This window comes from Mustela putorius, unplaced genomic scaffold (genome assembly GCF_011764305.1).
Source record: "Mustela putorius furo isolate JIRA1106 unplaced genomic scaffold, ASM1176430v1.1 tig00003846_pilon_pilon_pilon, whole genome shotgun sequence".
Lineage (NCBI taxonomy): Eukaryota > Metazoa > Chordata > Mammalia > Carnivora > Mustelidae > Mustela > Mustela putorius.
This window is the reverse complement of record NW_025421999.1, coordinates 7,170,497-7,193,626: the sequence shown is the minus strand read 5'-3', so window position 1 is coordinate 7,193,626 and position 23,130 is coordinate 7,170,497. Positions and strand designations below refer to the sequence as shown.

The window sequence follows — 23,130 nt, the reverse complement described above, 5'->3', positions numbered from 1 at the left end:
GTCTAGATACTTCCTCAGTGGTTAACGTACTCTTTTCCTTGAATTCTCTTTTTCATTCTAAGAATTGTGATTTTCAGAAGGATGCAAATCTGACTTCATCATGTCTAACTCTGAATACAACCCTAGCCTTTACCAGATTGCAGCTAATGAAATATATTTGCCATATTTCTAAATCACCTAGGATTTAATTATACAAGTTTTAGTTGTCTAGGATACTGACTTCCTTTCCTCCTGCAGTTGATGGCTTTAGTCACTGTGTAGTGATAACTAAGTGAAGAAGTGGATGTGAAAGAAGGTGTAATTCCATTTTGATTTTATCAGCTCTTATAAAGGGCATGGTAGGTGAACTGGAAACTGTTTAATGTGGAATTTAGACAGTATCTGTATTTTTCATCTGCCTATGATCTTTCCTAGATCCCCATTGCAAGAATAGCTGGGGTTTGAAAGTGGTTCACTAACTTCCTCCAGGAAGTTAGTTCCTATTTCTCCTATTAAACATTTTCACTTTTTTACATCAATAGGACACTTCTTGGTAAGTCCCGTTTATTGCAGGCAATCCTTTTAAACAAAATGAGGTTGATTTTTATTCATGTTTGTTATACTTAATTCTAGGTAGAGTGTTATGATTATGATAATGATGGGTCACATGATCTCATTGGAACATTTCATACCACCATGACAAAACTGAAAGAAGCCTCCAGAAATTCACCTGTAAGTTGCATCTTTGTTACTTGAATGTACTTTACTGTTTGACCATGTATTTATTATTTCATTTTTTTCCTTGGTATGGCAAACTGTTTGCCATGTTTTTGCTGTGTTCTAAAATGTTCTGAAATCTGTGGATTTTATTTGTGTAGTAATTGGATGATCCAAGATCCATACTTGGGAGTATAAGTTTATATTTATAGTTAGAGGTTTGGTTTCCTTTAGCTTCAGACAATATATTTGGTTTGATTGAAAATCCCTAGTTTTATTTATTTATTTTTAAAGATTTTATTTATTTGACAGAGGTCAGAAGTAGGCAAAGAGGCAGGCAGACAGAGAGGGGAAACAGGCTCCCTGCTGAGCAGAGAGCCTGATGCAGGGCTCGGTCCCAGGACCCTGAGATCATGACCTGAGCCAAAGGCAAAGGCTTAACCCACTGAGCCACCCAGGTGCCCCTGTAAATACCTATTCAAATAATCTTTTTTTAAAAGCAGAACTAATGGAAAATGCTAAAAGTCTGAACAGTTCAAATAAAACAAGCTACCTAAAAGAACTAAAGAGGAGTGGTCTGGATTGTTGTTTTAGTAATTTCACTTTGTCTCTATCTTGCAGAATCAGTAAATGACCTAATTTTAGAAGATAATGAACAACTAACTCTATAATACTTTATGGGTCATGTAAAGTTTTTCTAAATCTAGCTATCTTGATCCTTCCCTTCTCCACGACAGAATGAAGCTTTTAATATTGCTGCAATGACAACGTCTACCGCTCTTGTTTTTCAAAGGCAGAGCCATATCTTATCATCTGTGTTTTCAGTGCCTAGAATAGTACCTGCCACTTGGTAGACATTCTGTCAAAGTGGGAATAAATGAAATGAAGTAACACAGTTTTTAACCAATGAAAATTCTCTTTAGGGCTTTCCCACATCTCAAATATTCAACAGTTAATAATCATGATGACTGAGAAGTCTGGCAGGATCCTGAACTGTGAAAGAATTTATTTAACATAATTTTGTTTTTTATTGTTGTATCTACTGTACCTTTTAATATTTGATTCCTAGAAAATTAGCAATGACTCTGTCATACAAGTATATAAGTTACTTTCTATTCATCAGAAAAGGTGACTCATCAAGTGTTCATTGAGTTGATCAAGATAGAGAAAATTTGAAGGTATAATTTGGAGGTGATTATACCCTGGATATGAAACAAAATTAATGAAAATTAATTGAAATGAAAAATTAATGAAATGAAACAATTAAGAATAACACAAAGTATGTAACTAAATTTTATAGGGTTGTAGAAGTTTATAGAGATGCTTACAGAGATGAATGGAGATGGAAAACTGGAATAGGAGTTGATGTTATAGAGGAGGGCAGCTTGAGCCAAGCCTTATGGATGGATAGGTGGCTAGAAGGTGGAAAAGAAGATCCTTCTGTTTGGGGAAAGGAGCTACACCAGAAAGAAGATGTAAGATATTAGTTCTATCCCTAAAAGTATCCCCAGGGGAAAAAGATGATCTTTGCATATTTTACCATACAGTTAGGCTCCATATATTTCTGTTTTCTGATGGTAGGTTTTTTCCCTTCTTTTTCTAAGCAGCATATTTTTCTTCTTTCTGAAAATAATGGGTCAAAGTAATAGTTTATTTCCCTTATTTTAAAAAATAAAGAATGTTAATTGAAGCATGTGCAAGGAAATCATCTATAGAGGCAAAATTTATACTAAGGAACCATTTTATATTTATTTATTTTTTCCCTTAGGAACCATTTTAAAAGGTATACAATCTTGGGAATGCCTTTTACAAATTTCAGTTAAAAATATTTCACATATTTTATTATGTAATTATTTCAAAATTGTATTTTGCAGCAGACCTATATCAGCAGATGGTTCAATTCCAAGCAAAAAAAAGCCATTCATTTAAATTCACATTGGCATTTTAAAAAACATTTTATTTATTTATTTCAGAGAGACAGAGAGTGCACGGTGGGGGCACACACATGCAAGAATGAACAGGGGGAGGGCCAGAGGGAGAAGCAGGCTCCATCTCAGAACCCTGGGATCATAACCTGAGCGGAAGGCAGACCCTTAACTGACTGAGCCACGCAGGCGCCCCAACTTTGGCATTTTTTTTTAAAGATTTTATTTATTTATTTGTTAGAGAGAGAGAGCGAGTGAGCACAGGCAGACAGAGTGGGAGGCAGAGGCAGAGGGAGAAGCAGGCTCCCCGCCAAGCAAGGAGCCCGATGTGGGACTTGATCCCAGGACGCTGGGATCACGACCTGAACCGAAGGCAGCCGCTTAACCAACTGAGCCACCCAGGCGTCCCAACATTAGCATTTTTATATCACTAGTAAGAACTACTAATATTTTGTCTTTTCTTCCTACAGGTGGAATTTGAATGCATAAATGAAAAAAAGAGGCAAAAGAAGAAAAGCTACAAGAATTCAGGTGTTATCAGTGTGAAACAGTGTGAGGTTAGTTGATGTTTACCATTTATAGTATAATGAGATCACATTTCAAGTTCTTTTTTCAATATGGTGTATATTAAACCAGACAAAGAGTATTAAAATTTTTCTTTATCTTAGGAAATGTGAATTGAATTTTGGGCAATTGAAAATCATATGATCATCTGGACACCCTTAGGGAAAAGAAGAGAGTAGGAAATAATATAGAAATCTTTCAAATAACTTTGTTTCTAAGGTCTGATAACTTTTTGGCAAAAGGCAAAGAATATTGAAGGTTTTCTTTTCCTTATTTAATTTTTTTTTTAAAGATTTTATTTATTTGACAGAGATCACAAGCAGGCAGAGAGAGAGAGCAGGAAGCAGGCTCCCTGCTGAGCAGAGAGCCCAATGTGGGGCTCGATCCCAGGACCCTGAGATCATGACCTGAGCCGAAGGCAGAGGCTTTAACCCGCTGAGCCACCCAGGCACCCCTTTTTTCCTTATTATTAGGAAATGTGAAACATCACGGTATTTTTCCAGGGTATTAGTAGAAATGATCTAACCCAGTGCATCTATCCTGGTCATAATTTCAAGTTGAGATATTATAAATAGAGTGAAAAATTCACGAGATTTCTTGCAATAAACAAATGGTTTTTTTGTTTTTTTTTTTTAAGTCTTGATTATTATCAAGCTCTCAACATATTAGACTCATTACTAGTTTCTTAAAACTTGAAGTGAGTGTATTTCATCTTTGGCCATTAATATTCTAATCTTAGATGCATCTGGGTGGTTCATTTGGTTCAGTGTTGGACTCTTGATTTTAGCTCAGGTCATGATATCAGGGTCGTGAGATTGAGCCCCAATTTGGGTTCCCGTTTCAGCAGGGAGTCTGCTTCTCTCTGTCCCTAATACCCCCAACACCCCCTCCCGCTCATGCTCTCTATCTCTTTCTCTAAAATAAATAAATCTTAAAAAAAAAATCTAATCTTAACATTGCCTTAATTATCTCAAAGTAAGATCTTACAGATTTATGACAAGCAGGGACAGGGATACTTAAACTCAAATACCAGTGTGGATTCCATCTGCTCATATCATGGTTCTGTTCAGTTTCTAAACTGTTAAAAATATATGCCAGAGAGCTCTTTGTATCTCTTATATAGTAAGAGATTTTTTAAATTAAAGATATATTTATTTATTTTTATGGGGGGTCGTGGGACAGAAGGAAAGGAAAAGAGAATCCCAAGCAGACGCTTTGCTGAGTGCAGAGCCTGTTGTGGAGCTAGATCCCATGATCCAGATATCATGACCTGAGCCAAAACCAAGCATTGGATGCTCGATTAATTCAGCCCCCCAGGAACTCCAGTAAGAGATTTTTGATTTTGAGAGTTTGCTCTTTGTTTTTAGATGACAGTGGAGTGCACATTCCTTGACTATATCATGGGAGGATGTCAGCTGAATTTTACTGTAAGTAACACTGACTTGCTCAAAGTAGGCTGAAACATGTTACTTCTTCCTACAGTTTTGCACTATTCTTTTATTTTCTTGTAAAAACGACTTTGGAATTTACCCAAGCCTTTTAGTATGGTCTCCTCAGACAGGTTGTCTAAGTTTATCAGGAAGCCTTCAACTTTGTTGATAAGATCTGTTCCTTCTGATGTAATTTAAATTACAGAAAGCGTTAGTGAAACAACCTACAAAATAAGCCCTATGTCTAAACTCCTGGGTATAACAATTCATGGATTTGAGTTATCTGGAAAAAATATGAATAGCAGGTTGTTTCAGGCTGAAGCTTTAATTGTTTAATTGTCTGTGGAAATACTGGTAGGCCCAGGCATTTGTTAGGAGATGGCAGTAGCAGGCTCTGGGACGAATGTCTGTCTGTCTCCTGGACATTGAACATACGGCTTCTCCTTAGTAAGGGCTGTGATTGTTATTTGGCAGGTGGGAGTGGACTTCACTGGCTCTAATGGTGACCCAAGGTCTCCTGACTCCCTTCATTACATTAGCCCCAATGGTGTTAATGAGTATTTGACTGCTATCTGGTCTGTGGGACTGGTCATTCAAGATTATGATACGTGAGTATGACTAAAATACTTGTTTTCATAGCTCTCCAGAAAGGGCAGTTTCTTTTTCATCTGCTAGTACTTTGATATAATTGGTGGCGATAGGGCTGCTGGCGTTGACTGGGGGTAGGAAAGGGGGTGTGGTGGGAATAACTTTCTCCCTAAAATCTTTTGTGTTCTCTTTTCTAGTTTTCTCTTTGTGACAGTCTTAGGGTTTACTTTGGACCTCTTCTCTCTAGCTGTGATCAGTTATAATGTACTATATATAGCTTATTTATTTAACAGCTGACTAGAGTCAACTGTTTCCTTGGGGTTTATTTATTAAGGATAAGTTATCTGTGTAATTGAAGTCCAGATGACATATTTTGTAAACATTTATAGACACTGTTTATTAACATGTCTATTTTTTGGCAGTCACTGTCAAATTATTTTCCTTTTTCTTTTTTTTTTAGTTTTATTTATCTGAGAGAGAGACAGCATGCAAGTGGGGGAAAGGGGCAGAAGGAGAGGGAGAGAATCCTAAGCAGACGCCCTGCTGAGTGCAGAGCACCACTTGGGACTGGATCTCATGACCCTGAGATCATGACCTGAACCAAAACCAAGAGTCGGATGCTTAACTAACTAAGCCACCCAGGAGCCCCTCAAATTATTTTCTTAATGGCAACTTTGAACAAGTGCCAAAAGAAAACTTGACCTGATTGCTCTAAAAATTTGAATAGATTCTCAATGTATAGATTTTTGAATAGATTGAATAGGCCCTCTTGAAGGTTTACCAAACAATAGAAAAGAAAGTCCCCCTTAATAGTTTTTTGTTCTGGATCTCTTAGGGCACTGTATAAATTTTCACTTACCTTCACCTATTATTTTATGATTAAAGCCCTTACATATATTGATGGAGCTTTTCATTAATCTGCTATGATATTTAAAGAAGTAAATTTTCAGGCAAATGCAAACAAATCTAAAGCAAAAGTGACAATTCTGATATCAGCCTAGTAGAATTTAAGACAAAAGTCATTAAATATAATAAAAAAACTATTTTATAGAAAACTTCATTACATAATCCAAAATAAAAATATAACCATGGACATGTTTGTTAAGAGTATCAAAGTATTTCAACTGAAAGTAGTTAGAAGTACAATAAAAATTTTAAGGTAACATAATTCTAGTGGTGGTTATATAAAAAATAAAAAGTTTACGGAGTTCCTTTATCAGACTGCCACCTAGAAGTTAATAACAAAAGGATAACTAAAATAAAATTTACCATATGGAAATAAAAAAAAATCTTAACAAGTTCTTAGATCAAAGAGGAAACGGAGGGCACCTGGGTCGTTCAGTTGGTTGAGCGACTGCCTTCCTGTCAGGTCATGATCCTGGAGTCCGGGGCTCGAGTCCTAAGGGCTCCCTGCTCAGCAGCGGCTCTGCTTCTCCCTCTGACTTTACCCCTCTCATGCACACTCTCTCTCATTTTCTCTCTCTCAAATAAATAAAATCTTTAAAAACAAAAACAAAGAGGAAACTGAAGTATAAAAACAGACTATCCTAGAAATAGGGGCACCAAGAAGACTATACATAGTCCTATCTTTTTTTTTAATATTTTTTCCAAAGACTTTATTTATTTACTTGACAGAGAGAAGCTGGGATCACGACCTGAGCTGAAGGCAGACGCTTAATGACTGAGCCACCCAGGAGCACCCCCCGCTTTTTTTTTAAATTTAAGTTTTAGGTAGTTAACATACAGTGTGGTCCTGTCTTTACAGAGGAAAATTTCTGGCTTTACATGATTTTATTTTTAAACAAGAAAAATTGAATATAAATGAACTAGGATTTCAATGAAATAAAATTAAAGAATAGGAGAAAAAATAAAGATTAACAATAATAGCAGATTCTCTCTATAAATTAGCTATGACGTGTCAAGCACAATTTAATATTGTTTCTACATGATACTCACCTAATCCTCATACTTTGCTGTGACATAGGTACTATTATCATCCATTATCATCTACAGTGTACAGATGAGAAAACTGAGGCATAAGAGGTTAACTTGTCCAAAGTCACTCAACGGTAACTGGCAGAGATAGAATTGAGCCTGGGCTGTCTGCTCCAGAGACATGCTTTCCAAACTGTATATTATGTACTGTGATGTATTTCTTCTAAGCACTGAAAGTAAAGACTTGGAAAGTTAAAAACAAAACAAAACAAAACAAAAAAAAACCCTCACTAAATGAATAAATTAAATGAAGAGATGATTCTTTGCAAGTTCAACAAAACTAAGGCAAATCTGCCTACGCTGACCCCCAAGAAAGAGAAAACGTGCATAGAATATTAATGAGACAGAGAGTATAAGCATAAATTCAAGAAAAAAACATTAAAAATTAGAAGTTAATACTATATAAAACTTTGTTATTACATTGGAAAATCTGGATTAAAGGATTTTACGGGGATGGGGGAGGGGGAGAAAAGCTTTAAATTACCAAAGTTGATTTAAAGGGCCTGAGTAGACCTGGAATCATGGAAGGAATGGGATAGTTGGTCACAGAGCCACTCCTCACAAGGGCACAAGGCCAAGACAATTTCATACATAAATTCTAGCAAACCTGTAAGGAATGAATTTAAACCTAAAATAATCAAGTAAAAAAAAATATTAGAAAGTAGAGAGAGTTCAGAAAGGTAGTCAGATATAACGTAAAATTTAAAAACCAGCACTAGCCAACTCAAGAGATTATAGCAGATACAAGATCACAATTCATAATGCAATAAAAAATAAGAATGAATTCAGTACGAGGTCTAGGATCTTTAGTGAGGGAAAACTACAAAGTTGTACTAAAGGACAAAGAAGTAAACTTGTTTAAATGGAGAGATACACTGTGATTCTAGATAGCAGACGTCATAATGATGTAAGAGATAAAATTTCTCCCAGAATTAATCAGTTCTAATCAAAATTGCAGTCGAACCATGCTAAAATGATTTTTAAAACTTTCTGGAGGGAAAAATGATTCACAATAGCCAAGAAATTTTTTAGGGAAAAAAAAATGAGGGGAGTTTGTTTTAGCAGATATTTAAACTCATTTTAGGGGGCACCTGGGTGGTTCAGTCGGTTAAGCGCCTGTCTTCGGCTCAGGTCATGATCCCAGGGTCCTGGGATTGTATCCCGAATTGGGCTCCTTGCTCAGAGGGGAGCCTGCTTCTCCCTCTGCCTACTCTTCTCCCTGATTGTGCTCTCTCTCTCTCAGTCTGACAAATAAATAAGATCTTTAAAGAAACCCTCATGTTAAAAGCTATATTATTAATATTACAGAACTAGTACATGACCAGTGGAACAAAGGTAGAAGTCTTGAAATAGATCCTAGTGTGTATGTGAACTTAGTATGTGACAGAGATGATGTTTTAGGGGAAAGGAGTTGTCACAGCAGCTAAACTAGACAAGAATGAATTTAGATTCCTAACTCATACTGGTATATGTTAAGGTACCTTTTTTTTTTTTAAGGATTTTATGTTTAACTAATCTCTACACCCAATATGCGGTTCCAGCTCACAACTCGGAGATCAAGAGTCACATGTTCTACCAACTGAGCTAGCCAGGTGCCCCTGTTAGGATACTATTTGGTATAGACAAACTGCTAGAGTGGACACCCCCAAAACAAAGTGCATTCACCCAAACAGAAGTTTATTTCCCTTTCATGTTGCGAGTCTAGCGATAGTATAGGATCGATAGGGCAGTTCTACCATTGTTAAGTCCTAGATTCTACCCCTGGGTCCAAGGCAGCTGCTGTGCTTCTAATCTTGTCTAGTCAGTGGGAGGAGGAGATGGGCAACTGGGAGTGAGTACAGGTGACTTCCCTCCTGGGGCATCCTGATTCAGAAGTAACTGATGACCACTTCTACTCATATTTTCTTTTCTTTTCTTTTTTTTTTTTTAAAGATTTTATTTATTTATTTGACAGAGAGATCACAAGTAGGCAGAGAGGCAGGCAGAGAGAGAGGAAGGGAAGCAGGACCCAGGCGGGACTCGATCCCAGGACCCTGAGATCATGACCTGAGCCGAAGGCAGCGGCTTAACTCACTGAGCCACCCAGCTGCCCCTACTCATATTTTCTTAACTAGAATCTATCCACCACCTGGCCACATGCAGCCCAGAGAAGCTGCAGAAGAGCTAGTGTAGTCTCTAGCACAGGTGTTCCATTATTAAGAAGGGAGAGAATGGATACAGATAGAGAGTGGCAGTTTCTGTTTCATATCCTACCCCATAAGACTTTCTGGGTGAATTAGAAGTTTAATATCAAAATCAAACCTTGGACATTCTAGGAATAAATATGTGTGAATTGTTTATAATTTTGCAGTGAGGAAGGCTAAGCAAGACAGCAGAGGCAGAAATCATGAATGAAATTTTATTTGTTCACATTAATATTGAAAACTATAAAAGGAAGTATATTTTAAACAAAGTTAAAGGCAGACTACAAACTGGGAAAAATACTCCTGATGTGTCTGACTCAGGTTCTATCCTCAACACAAAAAGAACCATTCATTAAAAACTAATTTAAAAGGAGTATCCTAGCTGGGACGCCTGGGAGGCTCAGTCGGTGAAGTGCCTGCCTTCGGCTCGGGTCATGATCCCAGAATCCTGGGATCATGTCACATCAGGATCCTTGCTCAGCAGGGATCCTGCTTCTCCCTCTGCCTGCTACTCCCCCTGCTTGTGTTTTCTCTCTGTGACACATAAATAAATAAAATCTTAAAAAAATATATCCTTTTGGGACGTCAGTCAGGCATCTGCCTTTGGCTCAGGTCATGATCCTAGGGTCCTGGGATTCAGTCCCACATTGGGATCCTTGCTCAGCAGGGAGGCTGCTTCTCCCTCAGCTTGCTTGTCCTTCTGCTTGTGTGCTTTCTCTCTCTCCGATGAGTAAATTAAAATATATATTCATATGTATTTTACTGAGTGAATATACCATAATGAACATAATGAGCATACTAATTTTTCTGCTAGGAGATATAAATATATATATATATCTCCTCAGGAGATATAAATATATATATATATGCCACCCCTCAGTGGCAGGTAAGAGGAAATCTTAAGTATTTGCCTCCCACAAAAGCATATATATATATATATATATATATATATATATATATGAGATAATATACATTTATATCCTAGCAGAAAGATTAGTGTGTTCATTACAGTGTTTTGTGATAGCAAAACATTGGATCTTTATTAGTTGGGGGAGAATATCCATAAAGTGGTGGAATACATGGCAGCCATTCACATGATGTTATATATTCAGGTGCATAATCCCTTATCCCTAAACAATTGGGACCAAATATTCATACATTTTGCTACAAAAAATGTGAGAATTTTATATGTGGCATTTGCACCATGTTTCTGTGGCCAAATGTATGAATATTCATAATCAGTGGCATGAATAAAAGCTATAAATAATCTCGTGTCAGTTGATGTCAGGTTTTGCTGCCAAATGCATTTGCTATAAGTCAATGAACTTGTGGTTTTCAGAGCTTTATGGATTTATCTACATATTTATTCAGCAAAATGATATATAGTATTTAAGTAGAAAATAGCATGTTATAAAATGAATACAAACTCCATTTTTATAAATATATAGAGAGAAACATTTTTCTCCTTCAGTGCACAGAAAAATACTTAGAATGATTGTTGCCAGATGTTAACATTGGTTCTTTCTGGTGGTTACTATGGGTTTAATCTTTATATTTTCCTAAGATTTTGAATTAAAAAAATAAAAAACTATTGGTTTTATTAAGAGTAAAGATAAAATTTTCTATTTTGAAAAAAATGATCTTTTAGTTTTTTACGAATTTTCTTTTTAGTGATAAAATGTTTCCAGCTTTTGGTTTTGGAGCTCAGATACCTCCTCAGTGGCAGGTAAGAGGAAATCTTATTTTAAGTATTTGCCTCCCACAAAAGCAAAACAGGTTTTATCAATCCTTTCCTCTTTTGGCAGGTTTCACATGAATTTCCAATGAACTTTAATCCATCCAATCCTTATTGCAACGGTAAGCTAAAAAACAGGAAGATTTTATACTGAATACCTTAATAGTTTGTTACTTGTTTTTTTCTTACTTGTCTTTTTGTTACTTGTCTTGTTCCTTGTCTTTTTTCTTCAAACTTGTTACTAGTTTGTTACTTGTGATTTACTTAAATTCCCTACCTAGTTTTCTTTTTGTGACTCTTTCTCTCTCTCCCTGACCAATAAATAAAATCTTAAAAAAAAACCAAACAAACCCTAATACAAATTATTCCAACAAAATGTTCCTTTAATTGCAAGGAAGGATTTTGGCATAACTTAATTTTAGTGGAGGAACTGAGGCAATTGATATTTGTAAAGAAATTTAATTAATAGTTTATGTATCTTCAGATTGAAAAGCAAGCTGAGATGATAAAAATGAAAGAGTATTATTGCTCTGGGTACCCAAATTTTCTGCAGTACATATCATTGTGGTAAGATCCTACTGCTGGCCTATGTTAATACTATTTTTGTTAGTACTGGACTGACTTCTTCCTAAGTTCAAAGTGACTTAGAGGAGTGAATTAGAACTCTTAAATGTTAAGAGAGTTGGTCTTGTGAAAGTTTTAAGTCAAGTATCTACTTCTTTTCCTTCTTGATCTCTGCTCTGTTGGGGATCTTTTAAGCAACAGACCTGTTTTGGTTTGCATTAAAAATCTTTTTTTTTTTTCTGTAATGTTTATTTTTTATTTTTTAAAAGATTTTATTTATTTGACAGACAGAGATCACAAGCAGGCAGAGCAGCAGGCAGAGAGAGAGGGGAAGCAGGCTCCCTGCTGAGCAGAGAGCCCGATGTGGGGCTCTATCCCAGGACCCTGGGATCATGATCCGAGCCGAAGGCAGAGGCTTAACCCACTGAGCCACCCAGGTGCCCCTACATTAAAAATCTTTTTAGGCAGATTTCCTTGATGATCTCAACAAGTATGGGGGAAGTTCTTGAGGATTTCTGGTATCTTACCTGCATCCTGGACACTCTGACATAAGGGCTGGATTCCACAGGCGTGTATGTTGCATTTAAGCTTCACTAGCAGTGCTTTTACCAGGAATGCCACTTAGCTTCCACTAAGTTGTGCTGTTGTAATAAACAATCTAACCCTCAGTGATTTATAATAGCAATGGTTTCTATTTCTATTTCTGTTTATAATAGCAATAGTTTATTTTATAAAGCATGTGTTAGCTTTATTATAAAACTTATTTTCATTCTAGATTTAAATGACCCAAAAGATAGTTACAATTTTATGTATGTAATATTTTACCAACCTCTAAAAATGTTTATCAGAAATGAGAGAATTGAGAGAAAGAGTCTGCCCCCAAATAGTTTATTTATATATAAATAAACTAGTTTATTTATATAAACTAAATAAGCTAGTTTATTTATATATCTCTTTGCATGTAGCTAGTCTGCTCTATGTTTCTTCTTACTCTGGACTCAGGACTGTATCTGGGATGTGTTACTCCCTTTGTGGAGGGAAAGAGCCAGATCGCTGGTGAAAACAGGCAGTGGCTCTTAAAATGTCTACTTAGACATGAATGGCATGTCCATTTACATGCTTGGTTAAAGCTAGTTAAATGGCCCTGCCAAATCTTCACTATACAGCATCCCAGCAGGCCCAGGAAGTACAGCATAAACAAACACATTGGTATTTCTGCAGCAAAATGTAATACATAACCTCGAAATGAATTTTTATGACTATACAATTTCCCATATCATGCTTAACATTTAAGTTATTGACTACTAACTCTTTTTTTTTAAAGATTTATCAATTTATTTGACAGAGATCACAAGCAGGCAGAGAGAGAAGAAGGGAAGCAGGCTCCCCGCTGAGCAGAGAGCCCCATGTGGGGCTCGATCCCACAACCTGGGATCATGACCTGAGCCAAAGGCAGAGGCTTTAACCTACTGAGCCACCCAGGCGCCCCGACTACTAACTCTTGACTACAATTAGCAGTTAGGTTTATAACCATCCAACTTTGCAGAATCTTTGGCCTCATGTGCAAAAGTTTTTCCATTTATTCAATACGTTTTTCTTACCTCTTGTTGTCAGTTGTGAGATGCAGCAACTTTTTCATGATTCTTTTCCCATTAAAGTCTTATTCCTAAAATACAAAAATTATGCAATATAACAATCCCACTGTAGATTAATGAATAATTTGGCTGAGATGAAAATAAATCTCTTTTATTGGAGGACGGTAATGTTTATAGGTTTTTGCAATGGAGCATAGCTATGAAGTTTTATAATACATGGTTTAAGAGGAACTTCTGAATATAGTTTTTAACTAAAGCAATAGATATTTACACACACACACACTCACACATATAAAATTAAATTAGCCAGTATGGTAAACAATGAACAATTAAATTGTGTTTGAGAATTTTTAATTCTGCTTTTTTTTTGCTTAGGAATCCAAGGCATTGTAGAGGCATATCGGGCCTGCCTTCCTCAGATAAAACTCTATGGACCAACTAATTTTTCTCCAATCATAAACCATGTGGCTAGGTTTGCTGCTGCAGCCACCCAACAACAGACAGCTTCTGTAAGTGCTATAGTACCAGGGGACAAGGAGAATTTGGATTGGTAGTTGCTTCTGATGCCTTTTTTCCATTTATTTGGCCCATTGATATACAAAGAATGAAGTAATAACATATGGCTATCCTTGGTTTGGGAGTAACAACTGTTGTTATATTAGTGATCATTAAGTACAAGACAACAAAAAAATAACTCTTATACTCGTGAATCTTTTCTCTGCCATTTAAATTAATTTTTGTAAATAGGTTTTACTAAAAAGAAATTACTAAAATCTGCCTTTTCAAAGGTAGACTTAACAAATTAACAAATTGAGAAAATTTATAATTTCAGTTGCTGATGAAAAATCACTAACTGTATTCAAAGGGTTTGGATTAGATAACCATTATCTGTTGGACCTGGATACCAAATCTCTCTTAGCTTCATAACTTTTTATATCTAAAAGTAGGGTAGAGATAACTACCTCATATGACTGCTGAAATGTGAACTAAGATAATTCCTATAAAGTGCACAGTGCCTGGGGCAGAGTAAACACCCAGCTTGTGTTAGCTTTATTATAAAACTTATTTCCATTCTAGATTTAAATGACCCAAAAGGTGGAGTTACAATTTTATGTAATATTTACCAACCTCTAAAAATGTTTATCAGAAATGAGAGAATTGAGAGAAAGATTCCGCTCCCAGACCTATTCGTTTTTTTTTTAATGCACTTTAGTTTGATAAACAATTCTACTTCCATACTTGACCTTTTAGAAACAGAGTTACCACTTACTCCTTGATCAGTACTTTAACATATTTAACACTTATGTTAACGTATTTATTCCTATGCTCATTAAAAGTTTAATCTTTGACATTTAGATGTCTTACTTCTTTATATTTATGCTAACCCTATTTTGTGGTCTGTTTCATTTTTAATAAACCTATAATTTTTGTATGAATACATTTCCTTGTCATTAGAGAATGTTAGAATATTTTATGTAGCTGGTATCCTGGGTAGAGACTGGCAAGGAAAATGAGCAAGAAAGAGACTTGAATGACTCATCAAGCTGGAGACGTTTTTAACCATTGCTTTTATTATTTGGGAGCTCAACCCGCTCAGTGGATATAATTTTCTTTCTGGCAGCAATATTATGTGCTCTTAATCATTACTGATGGTGTGATAACAGACCTTGATGAGACCAGACAAGCTATAGTTAATGCTGCCAAGCTGCCTATGTCCATCATCATTGTCGGAGTAGGAGGTGCTGACTTCAGTGCCATGGAGTTTCTGGATGGTGATGGTGGAAGTCTCCGCTCCCCATCAGGCGAGGTAGCCATCCGAGATATCGTCCAGTTTGTGCCTTTCAGACAATTCCAGAACGTGAGTACCACTCCTCCTTATTCTTCATGCACAGTAAGGAGTTTGAACACAGACCTTCACCAGTCCATCACCACGTAGTGAAATAGGTGTCTGGGGTTAGAGGATGTATGGAGTTTGGGTTTAAAGAGCCCTGATTTGATTTTGCAGTTTTGCTTTAAGTTGTATACTTGCACACCTCTTGCCGTCTATATGATGAATTGTTATATAAGTGGTGTTGCTGCAAATGTTTTAAAATGTATTTTATCTTTACCTATGTATGTAACTACAGAAAAACCCTATACAAGTATATGATGAATTTGCCAGACTGGAAGTTAATCTGATGAAAATCTCTCAGGACTTTGTTTTACCCAGTTCACTCCAGTGGTAACATCTTGTAAAACTACAGCACGGAATCTATGACCAGGGTATACACATTGATAAACAATGAAGGTCCATCCTCTCAAGACTCCTCAAGTTGCTCTTTTATAGCCATACCCACTTCTCTTGCACCTCCACCCCCCTGTAACCCCTGGCAACCACTAATCTGTTCTCCACTTCGATAATTTTGTCATTTCAAAAATGTTATAGAAATGTTAGGATTGGCTTTTTTTTTTTCCCCCACTCAGCAAGATTTTCTGCAGGGTTGTTTCTGCATATGTTCCTTTTAATTGCTGAGGAATATTCACGGTGTAGGTATTAACCATTCATCCACTGAAGGACATCTTTAATTGTTTTCAGTTTCTGTCTGTTATATGCAAAGCTGCTATAAACATTCATATACAGGTTTTTGTGTGGGCATAACTTTTTATTTCTCTATTATACCCAGAAGTGCAGTTTCTGGGTCGTATGATTATTGCCTGTTTAATTATTAAAGAAAATGTTGAACTTTTCCAGAATGGTTATGCTTTTTTACGTTCCCAGGAGCCAGTGTATGAGTGTGGGGGAAGGTGATTAAAAGTGTTAATGTTAGGGATCCTTGTGATGATGAAACCGTTCTATATCTTGATTGTGGTGATGGTTATACAGATCTATCCAGGTGATAAACTTATATAGAATACTACATCCACACATGCAAATAAGTGCATGTAAAATAAAACTGGTAAAATCTGAATAAGGCCCATGAACTGTACCATTGTCAGTGTTTTTGGTTTTGATATTCTGCTATAGTTATAAAAGATACTACCTTTGAAAGGTAGTATCTTCACTGGGTGAATATTGTTTTTGCAACTTCCTATGAATCTGTAATTATTTCAAAATAAAAAGTTAAATTAATACCAGGTGAATAAAAAAACCCACCTTTAAAGTTAAAGAAAAAAGTAATTATCAAATGCCAAAATGCTGGCACCAAAAAAGGACTTGATAAATATTACTGGGTAATATAGCATTCCTAAGTAACATTGGTTACTTAGCTCATTCTGTGTTTCACAGACTGTTCCTAAGACAGGATATAAGCCTAGGAATTGGGAATTACTGCTTTTTACTGACAGGTGAGCTATTCCTAGTCTGTTATCAAAATGCCAGTAAGAATTTGGTTACTAATAAAGTCACTCTGATTTTGTTTTTTTATAAGGCTCCGAAAGAAGCGCTTGCTCAGTGTGTCTTGGCAGAGATCCCCCAGCAGGTGGTGGGCTACTTCAACACATATAAACTCCTTCCTCCCAAGAACCCAGCTAAGAAATGAAAAGAGCTATGGCTGCCTGAGCAGAATTCTTTTGTGCTGTGTGGAGCAATGGATTCTTCTCCCACCCCGAATCATGAATCTATTATTTTACATGCTTTTCATCGCCAGCATTTATGATGTAAAAAGCATTCTTTTTATACTTTTTTTTTTGGAGGGAAGTGCTAAGTTAATCTTCGCTCAATAATGCAGTGATTGCTAGTGACTTGCAGTGACACTGTGGGGATTAGAAACTTGTTTGAGAAAAGTTGATTTGGTGGTTGTGGTTGTTTACTTTCATATGGTGAAAATACGGTTTCTGAATGTTTGTCAATAGAAAGAATGAAAATTGCTGGGTTGTGATTTGCAGATTGGTGTACTTTGTTCTAGGCAATATATGTTTCACAAACCAACATAACCATACCTGATGACAAGAACTTCTTAAATTAGATGATACTGAATTTGTTCCTATAACTGTATTCAGTGCTTTTCCATGGGATAAAACTACATTCACTTTGCCTGAATTTTGCTGCAGTTTTGACAATGCAGTTTACAAAACAGTATGCATTCACCTTAGGACTTCTTAAAAAATACTGGATGAGAAGGGAAGGCATATATCCAATTCTTAAAATGTACAATCAACAAATAAAAAGAACCTCATGTAAGTAAGCCATTTTTATTTGCCTTCCTAGATTTTTTATTTTCGTTGTAGAATACTGTAAACATAGTCAGATTTGACCTTTTCATTTACTGTATGTGACATTCAGAATTTTATATCTGTGTAGATGATAGGTTAGCTTAGATTAAACATTATTAGAGTATTTTAATTGGAGTTTATTAAAATGGTTAGGACTGCTTTATCCAGGAAAGCTATGAGGACCAAATATATAACGGAAAATTCAGAATTCCATTTCCTAATGAAATACTTATTAAAAAAAGACAATTTTTATATTTTCCTTGCTAAGCTTTCACACATTGATTTGTACATTTGTGCAGATTCATTTAGACATTTTCTCCCTTTTATTAGTAACATTTTTAGTCTGATTTTTAAACTCATGATAGTGGTTTTATATTAATCAAAATCAAATTTTGCTTTTTAATTATGTTATTTCCCAAGCCCAAAATGTATGTATTAAGCCTAAAAACCTGTTATAACTTAAAAAAAAAAAAATTCCCCACTGCTACGTTAGGATAGAGTGGACTTTACATCCTTTTTTTTTTTCTTTTTAGAGCAGAATTTTTTTCCTGATTTTTACCCTTTAGAACATATTACTTAGCAAACATGACATTTTCAGAATAGATTTAGTAACATTTTATTAAAGGACCTATGTGCCAAGTACTATGCATATTCGTAGGTTGGCCAATCATCTCTAACAATTTAATGTTAAAATTTATGTGTTTATCCTCTGTCCTTAAGTGGATGCACCAGTGCCTTGCTGACATGCCTTTCAGTCTTATTGAAAACTTGTACCACAGCTCGTACAGCTTGTTCTCTGAAATGTCTAAAGGAGATGAGCTCTCAGCCATCAAGAATTTTGGCTTCTCAGAAACAGCTTGTTGCCAAGGTCAGGCCAAAGAGGAGACCTGCTTGTTGTTGTGATTGTCTAGCTCATGTGAGCAGTTCCTCCTTTCCCACTTAGCTAGCTTGCCTCTGCATATGTGCTATTAGCTGAAGGTACCTAATGAGTAGTCTGTTACCCTGTGACATATCTCAGTTGACAAGTCACTTTAACATTAGTTAAGTCAGAAGAAAACTGATCATTCTTCCAGAATTTTAGAGCCTTTTTGTCTCATATGTCCTGATTTCAATTCTCTTTGTGTGCTGGGGAATAGCATATATATATTGCTGTGGTTTTCAGGATTTTTTTTTTTTAACAAATTGAAGCCTTAAAATATATATATACACACACACATTCTCATTGTACAGTAAAACAGAGAAGTAGAGCTTCTCTAGGTCCAGAGCAGGTCCAGAGCCCTACTCTCGGGGCCTCCTTCTCAGTCTACTTAACTAGCTCCTGGTTGTAGCCAAGTCACTCCAAAACCACTGGTCAGGAGCATTCGTTGTTTTCGTGAGCCAAATAACCTCCAAATACTTCTGCCACCACTGTCAAATGGATTTGGTCTTCATAATTTTGTATTCTGGTCTTAACAAGAATTATTCCAATTTTAATTTTTTATTTTTCATTCTCATTTTTAAATTTTTTTTTTACTCATTCTTGATCAGGTTCATTAGTAGATGTTATTATTCATAAGAACTGTGATTCCAGCAAATGAGAATAATTGATTCCTTTTTTTGCAGTTCTGAATGAAAGCATTTAAGGTTCTAAATTACCATTTTGTAAAATTCTTACAATCTCACCAATTCACCTCATCACATGCTGATTTAGTATTGTTTTATGTAAAAATAGTCCTTTTCCCTATTGTGCCACCATTCATTCAAGTGTCATTAGTTCTTAAAATGCATTAAAAGAATAACCAAGTTGATTTTCATTATCTTATATAAACACCTGTATTACAAACACATATTGGGGTAACAGTGACCTGGACAGACATAATATTTTTCAAATATGCCTTTACTGAGAAAATAACATACCAATTAGTATGGTTATGTCATCTTGTGCTTCAAACTGAAATTTTTAAGATCATAACATTTCAAAGTCAGATCAGGGATTTACAACTGTTTTTTTGGTAGTGCCTTAGGCAGCCTTTCCAGAGTAAATTCTGGGCCCCATTGCTGTTTATGCTTTATTTGACTTACTTTGTCTTTCATTTTACGAATCTCCAGGAAAACCATCTACAATAAATTTTCCCTAGTCTCTTTATGTGAGTGGTTGGTAGTCATGGGAGTGACACATAAGGGAGACCAGAAGTTTGGTTGGGATTGCAAGAGACTATTTTGTGCTTTAATGATGTCATACTTAATAATAAGTATATAAGTTACTAATATATGAGTTGATGTTAAATATATCTTCCATTTGAATTCTCGCTGGATAAAATTATTTCTTGATGTGATACAGTAGTGCCTTGTTTTCATTTATTCTTTCTCTAAATGTTATCAAAACCAGTAGAAAAATTAGAAATAAAGTGAATATAGTATTTTAGGTGGCCTGTATTCTCTTTTATTGAACTGAACATTTGGGTTTTTTTAAAAAAATTATTTTATGGGATTTATTCATTTAAAAGATACTGAATGTATTCAAGATACATTTCTTTTTTACTTGTTAAAAAAGACAGTTAGTGGTGGTCACCTTATGGTAGAGACCCAGCTGTTTGGTCACATACTTGTAAAGTGTCTGATTCTAGGTCAGTTTCTGAATTCTCTGCTTTTCCTGCCACAACCCTGTCTCCACATCAAATCATCCGTTAGGCCCATATCTTATCAACTCCTTAGTAGTTCAGAGGCTGGCTTGTACCTCATGGTGATGTAGATGTCTAGGATTGTCAGATCCTTTATTTATTTATTTATTTTTTAAAAAGATTTTATTTATTTATTTGACAGACAGAGATCACAAGTAGTCAGAGAGGCAGGAAGAGAGAGAGGAAAGGAAGCAGGCTCCCTGCTGAGCAGAGAGCCTGATGCGGGGCTCGATCCCAGGACCCTGAGATCATGTCCTGAGCTGAAGGCAGCGGCTTAACCCACTGAGCCACCCAGGCACCCTGTCAGATCCTTTCTTGTAAGAAGACCATGACATTTATCATTTGTCACCAAGCATGGCCATGTGAGGACTGGCTACATTCCCCAGAAAACTCACAACAGGTTGTAGTGTCCTTGGAGAATTTTACTCTGGCTTGGCTTTTGATTCTCTCCTCCTGAAGAAGAAGTGACCAGTGAGGGAAGCTTGGATGGCTCAGCTGGTTAAGCATCTGCCTTTGGCCCAGGTCATGATCCCTGGGTCCTGGGATCAAGTCCTGTGTTGGGCTCTCTGCTCAATAGGGAGCCTGCTTTTGTCTGCTGCTCCCCTTGCTCTGTGCACACTCTCTGTCAAATAAATAAATAGACATATTAAAAAAAAAAAAAAAGAAGTGATCAGTGAGAGAAATACCATTATAAGCAGAATTTTTACTTCTTACCATAGGGAAAGGGAGGCCTTGATATCTTTGGCCTTTTCACAAGCAGACTGGGCACAACAGGTTTTGTAACAGCACCTGTCTTCTAGGACTAGACTCAGAAGAATATCAGGAATTGGGGAGCCCTAGAGAGTTCTTAGAAGAGTGAGTAGGAAATACTTTGACTTTTTCAACCAGTCCTTCCATCCAGTAAGAAGTATGACTTGTTTTTGAGCATATATTTATTGAGTAGCTTAGTACTGGCAATCAATAAGCAACATCAAGATGAGTAAAATTTCTTAGTCACTTCAAAGAGCTTATGATCTAATATGGAAAAGGAGACAGTATGTGATGCTAAAGTAAAAGAAGAATAAGCAAGGTGAGGTGGCCCCTTGTGCTTCAAGTAAGACTGTTTCTTATGCCTTTAGGCATCCATTGTCAAGACTACAGAGGAGACTTCTGGCTGGCCAGATGCTCCTCCCTCCCCTCCTCCCAGCACTTGTTTCTCTCCTGCTGTCCTAGGACTGTTAGGACTGATCCTGCCAGTCCTCACAAGAAGCTCAGATCATAAATTCCTCACTCCAGCCCATCTCAGGCTCCTCTGTACAATCCACATCTGTACAACCCAATGCCCTGCAACTGCTCAAACTCTGCTGCTCTGCCCTTAGGAACGGCCATTCATTAGCATAATCCCTTCTATCAGTGCTTTTTCTGAACAATCCCTTCGTGTTTTTACTCTAATTAAAACCTATTGCTCTTGAAGAACCTAACTTCCTCTGCAGTCTTCTCAAGTAGTTATTTTCTCTTCCTGACCTAGTTGGGTTTGGAGGCAGGGTTAGGTGTCCTCCTTGGCCCTTCCTTCTGCATTAGATAACCCCTCCCTCCTCTTTAAAACCTCCAGCTTTGAATCTCTTACCATTAGTTTAGATCACTTTCTATTCGTTTGTGATAATCTTGTCCTCCACTTTACCTCAGTCCTCACTCTAGACTTTATTATTACCCACAACAAACCCTTTCCTAATTTCAAGTATCCCATTTTCCATTAACAACCCACTTTACAGCTCATTCCCTGTAGTACCACAACTTCAACAAATCATTCTCTATCACTACCTTCAAGTTACTAATCCTACCAACTTTTCAAAGGCTCCTGCTCCTTTTCTAGACTTTTTTTTAAAGACTTTATTTATTTTTGAAAGATAGAGAGAGAACCCAAGTAGGCAGAGTGGCAGGCAGAGGGAGAGGGAGAAGCAGGCTTCCTACTAAGCAAGGATCCTGATGCGGGTCTTGATCCTAGGATCCTGGGATCATGACCTGAGATGAAGGTAGACACTTAACTGACTGAGCCACCCAGGTGCCCCTCTAGACTTCTTTTCTACTGATCTTTGCCTTGGCCACTCTGTTCCAAGCATTTGGGCTTTCTTGCTCTTAAATGAATGTGCCTGACATATCCCTGGTTCAGGTCTTTTGCACCTGCTGTTGCCCCTTCCTGAAGAATTCTCCCTAGTCACTTGTGAGCTTTGCTCCCTCACCTCCTTCAGGTTTTCATTTAGTTATACCCGGTAAGGTGTTTGCTGATCACTTTGTTTAAAATTATCTCTCTTTCTCCAGTACCATCTATCCTCGTCTCTGCTTAGGTTTGTCATTTTGTTTCTTGTCCTCTTCACCCATTATCATGTCAGTTCCAAGAATCAGGGTTTTGTTTGTTTGTTTGTTTGTTATTTTGTTCATTGCTGCATCATGAGCCTGGAGGAGAACTTGGCATTTAGTAGACATGGGGAAAAAAAATGAATGAATAAGGTATGTGTTAGAGTATATGCAAGGATGGAAATTAGTTTATATGAGAAAATGTTGAAGTTTAGAGTGGGGAGATTTTCTTCTCATTGTGGGGAGCAGCTAGAACACTGGGGAGATCTTGGAGGGCTTCACAGGTGGCTCAGTATTTCATCTGAAATTTGAATGTTACTTGGGGTTTTCTAATGTAAAGAAAGCAAATGAAACTGCAAACAAAGAAATTGACATTGTCTATGGCTTGAAGTCAGAAAACAGTGTGGTTTGCAAACATTATTGGTACCGGGAGAAGAATATGTGTCATAACTCTTCTATTTCATAACAGAATCTCTTCACCCACTTTTACAAATGGGATGTCAAATTCCAGTTCTGTTAATTTTTCATATTCCTGTTTTAGTGAAATCTGTGGTTGGTCCCTTTCTGAAGTGCAAGTTAAGTCTGAAACTTTCCTCTCAGATTTAGAATATAAATATGGTCCTTACATGGCAGCCTTTACTATCATTTTGCCCCATGAAAATTTTTTTAA

General features: G+C 36.5%; 1 protein-coding gene across 1 annotated transcript in view; it reads left to right on the top strand.

Annotated features, from left to right (window-relative positions):
* The window catches only part of CPNE3 (copine 3), a 49,675-nt gene extending 29,805 nt beyond the window's left edge, over window positions 1-19,870 (top strand). The window contains exons 8-16 of the mRNA XM_004766969.3: window positions 613-711; window positions 3,092-3,178; window positions 4,553-4,612; window positions 5,090-5,223; window positions 11,053-11,107; window positions 11,187-11,238; window positions 13,651-13,784; window positions 14,897-15,133; window positions 16,683-19,870. Of these exons, the coding sequence (XP_004767026.1) occupies window positions 613-711; window positions 3,092-3,178; window positions 4,553-4,612; window positions 5,090-5,223; window positions 11,053-11,107; window positions 11,187-11,238; window positions 13,651-13,784; window positions 14,897-15,133; window positions 16,683-16,793 (969 nt within the window). The 3' untranslated portion in view covers window positions 16,794-19,870. The remainder of the gene's footprint in view (window positions 1-612; window positions 712-3,091; window positions 3,179-4,552; window positions 4,613-5,089; window positions 5,224-11,052; window positions 11,108-11,186; window positions 11,239-13,650; window positions 13,785-14,896; window positions 15,134-16,682) is intronic.
* Window positions 19,871-23,130: the final 3,260 nt, after the last annotated feature.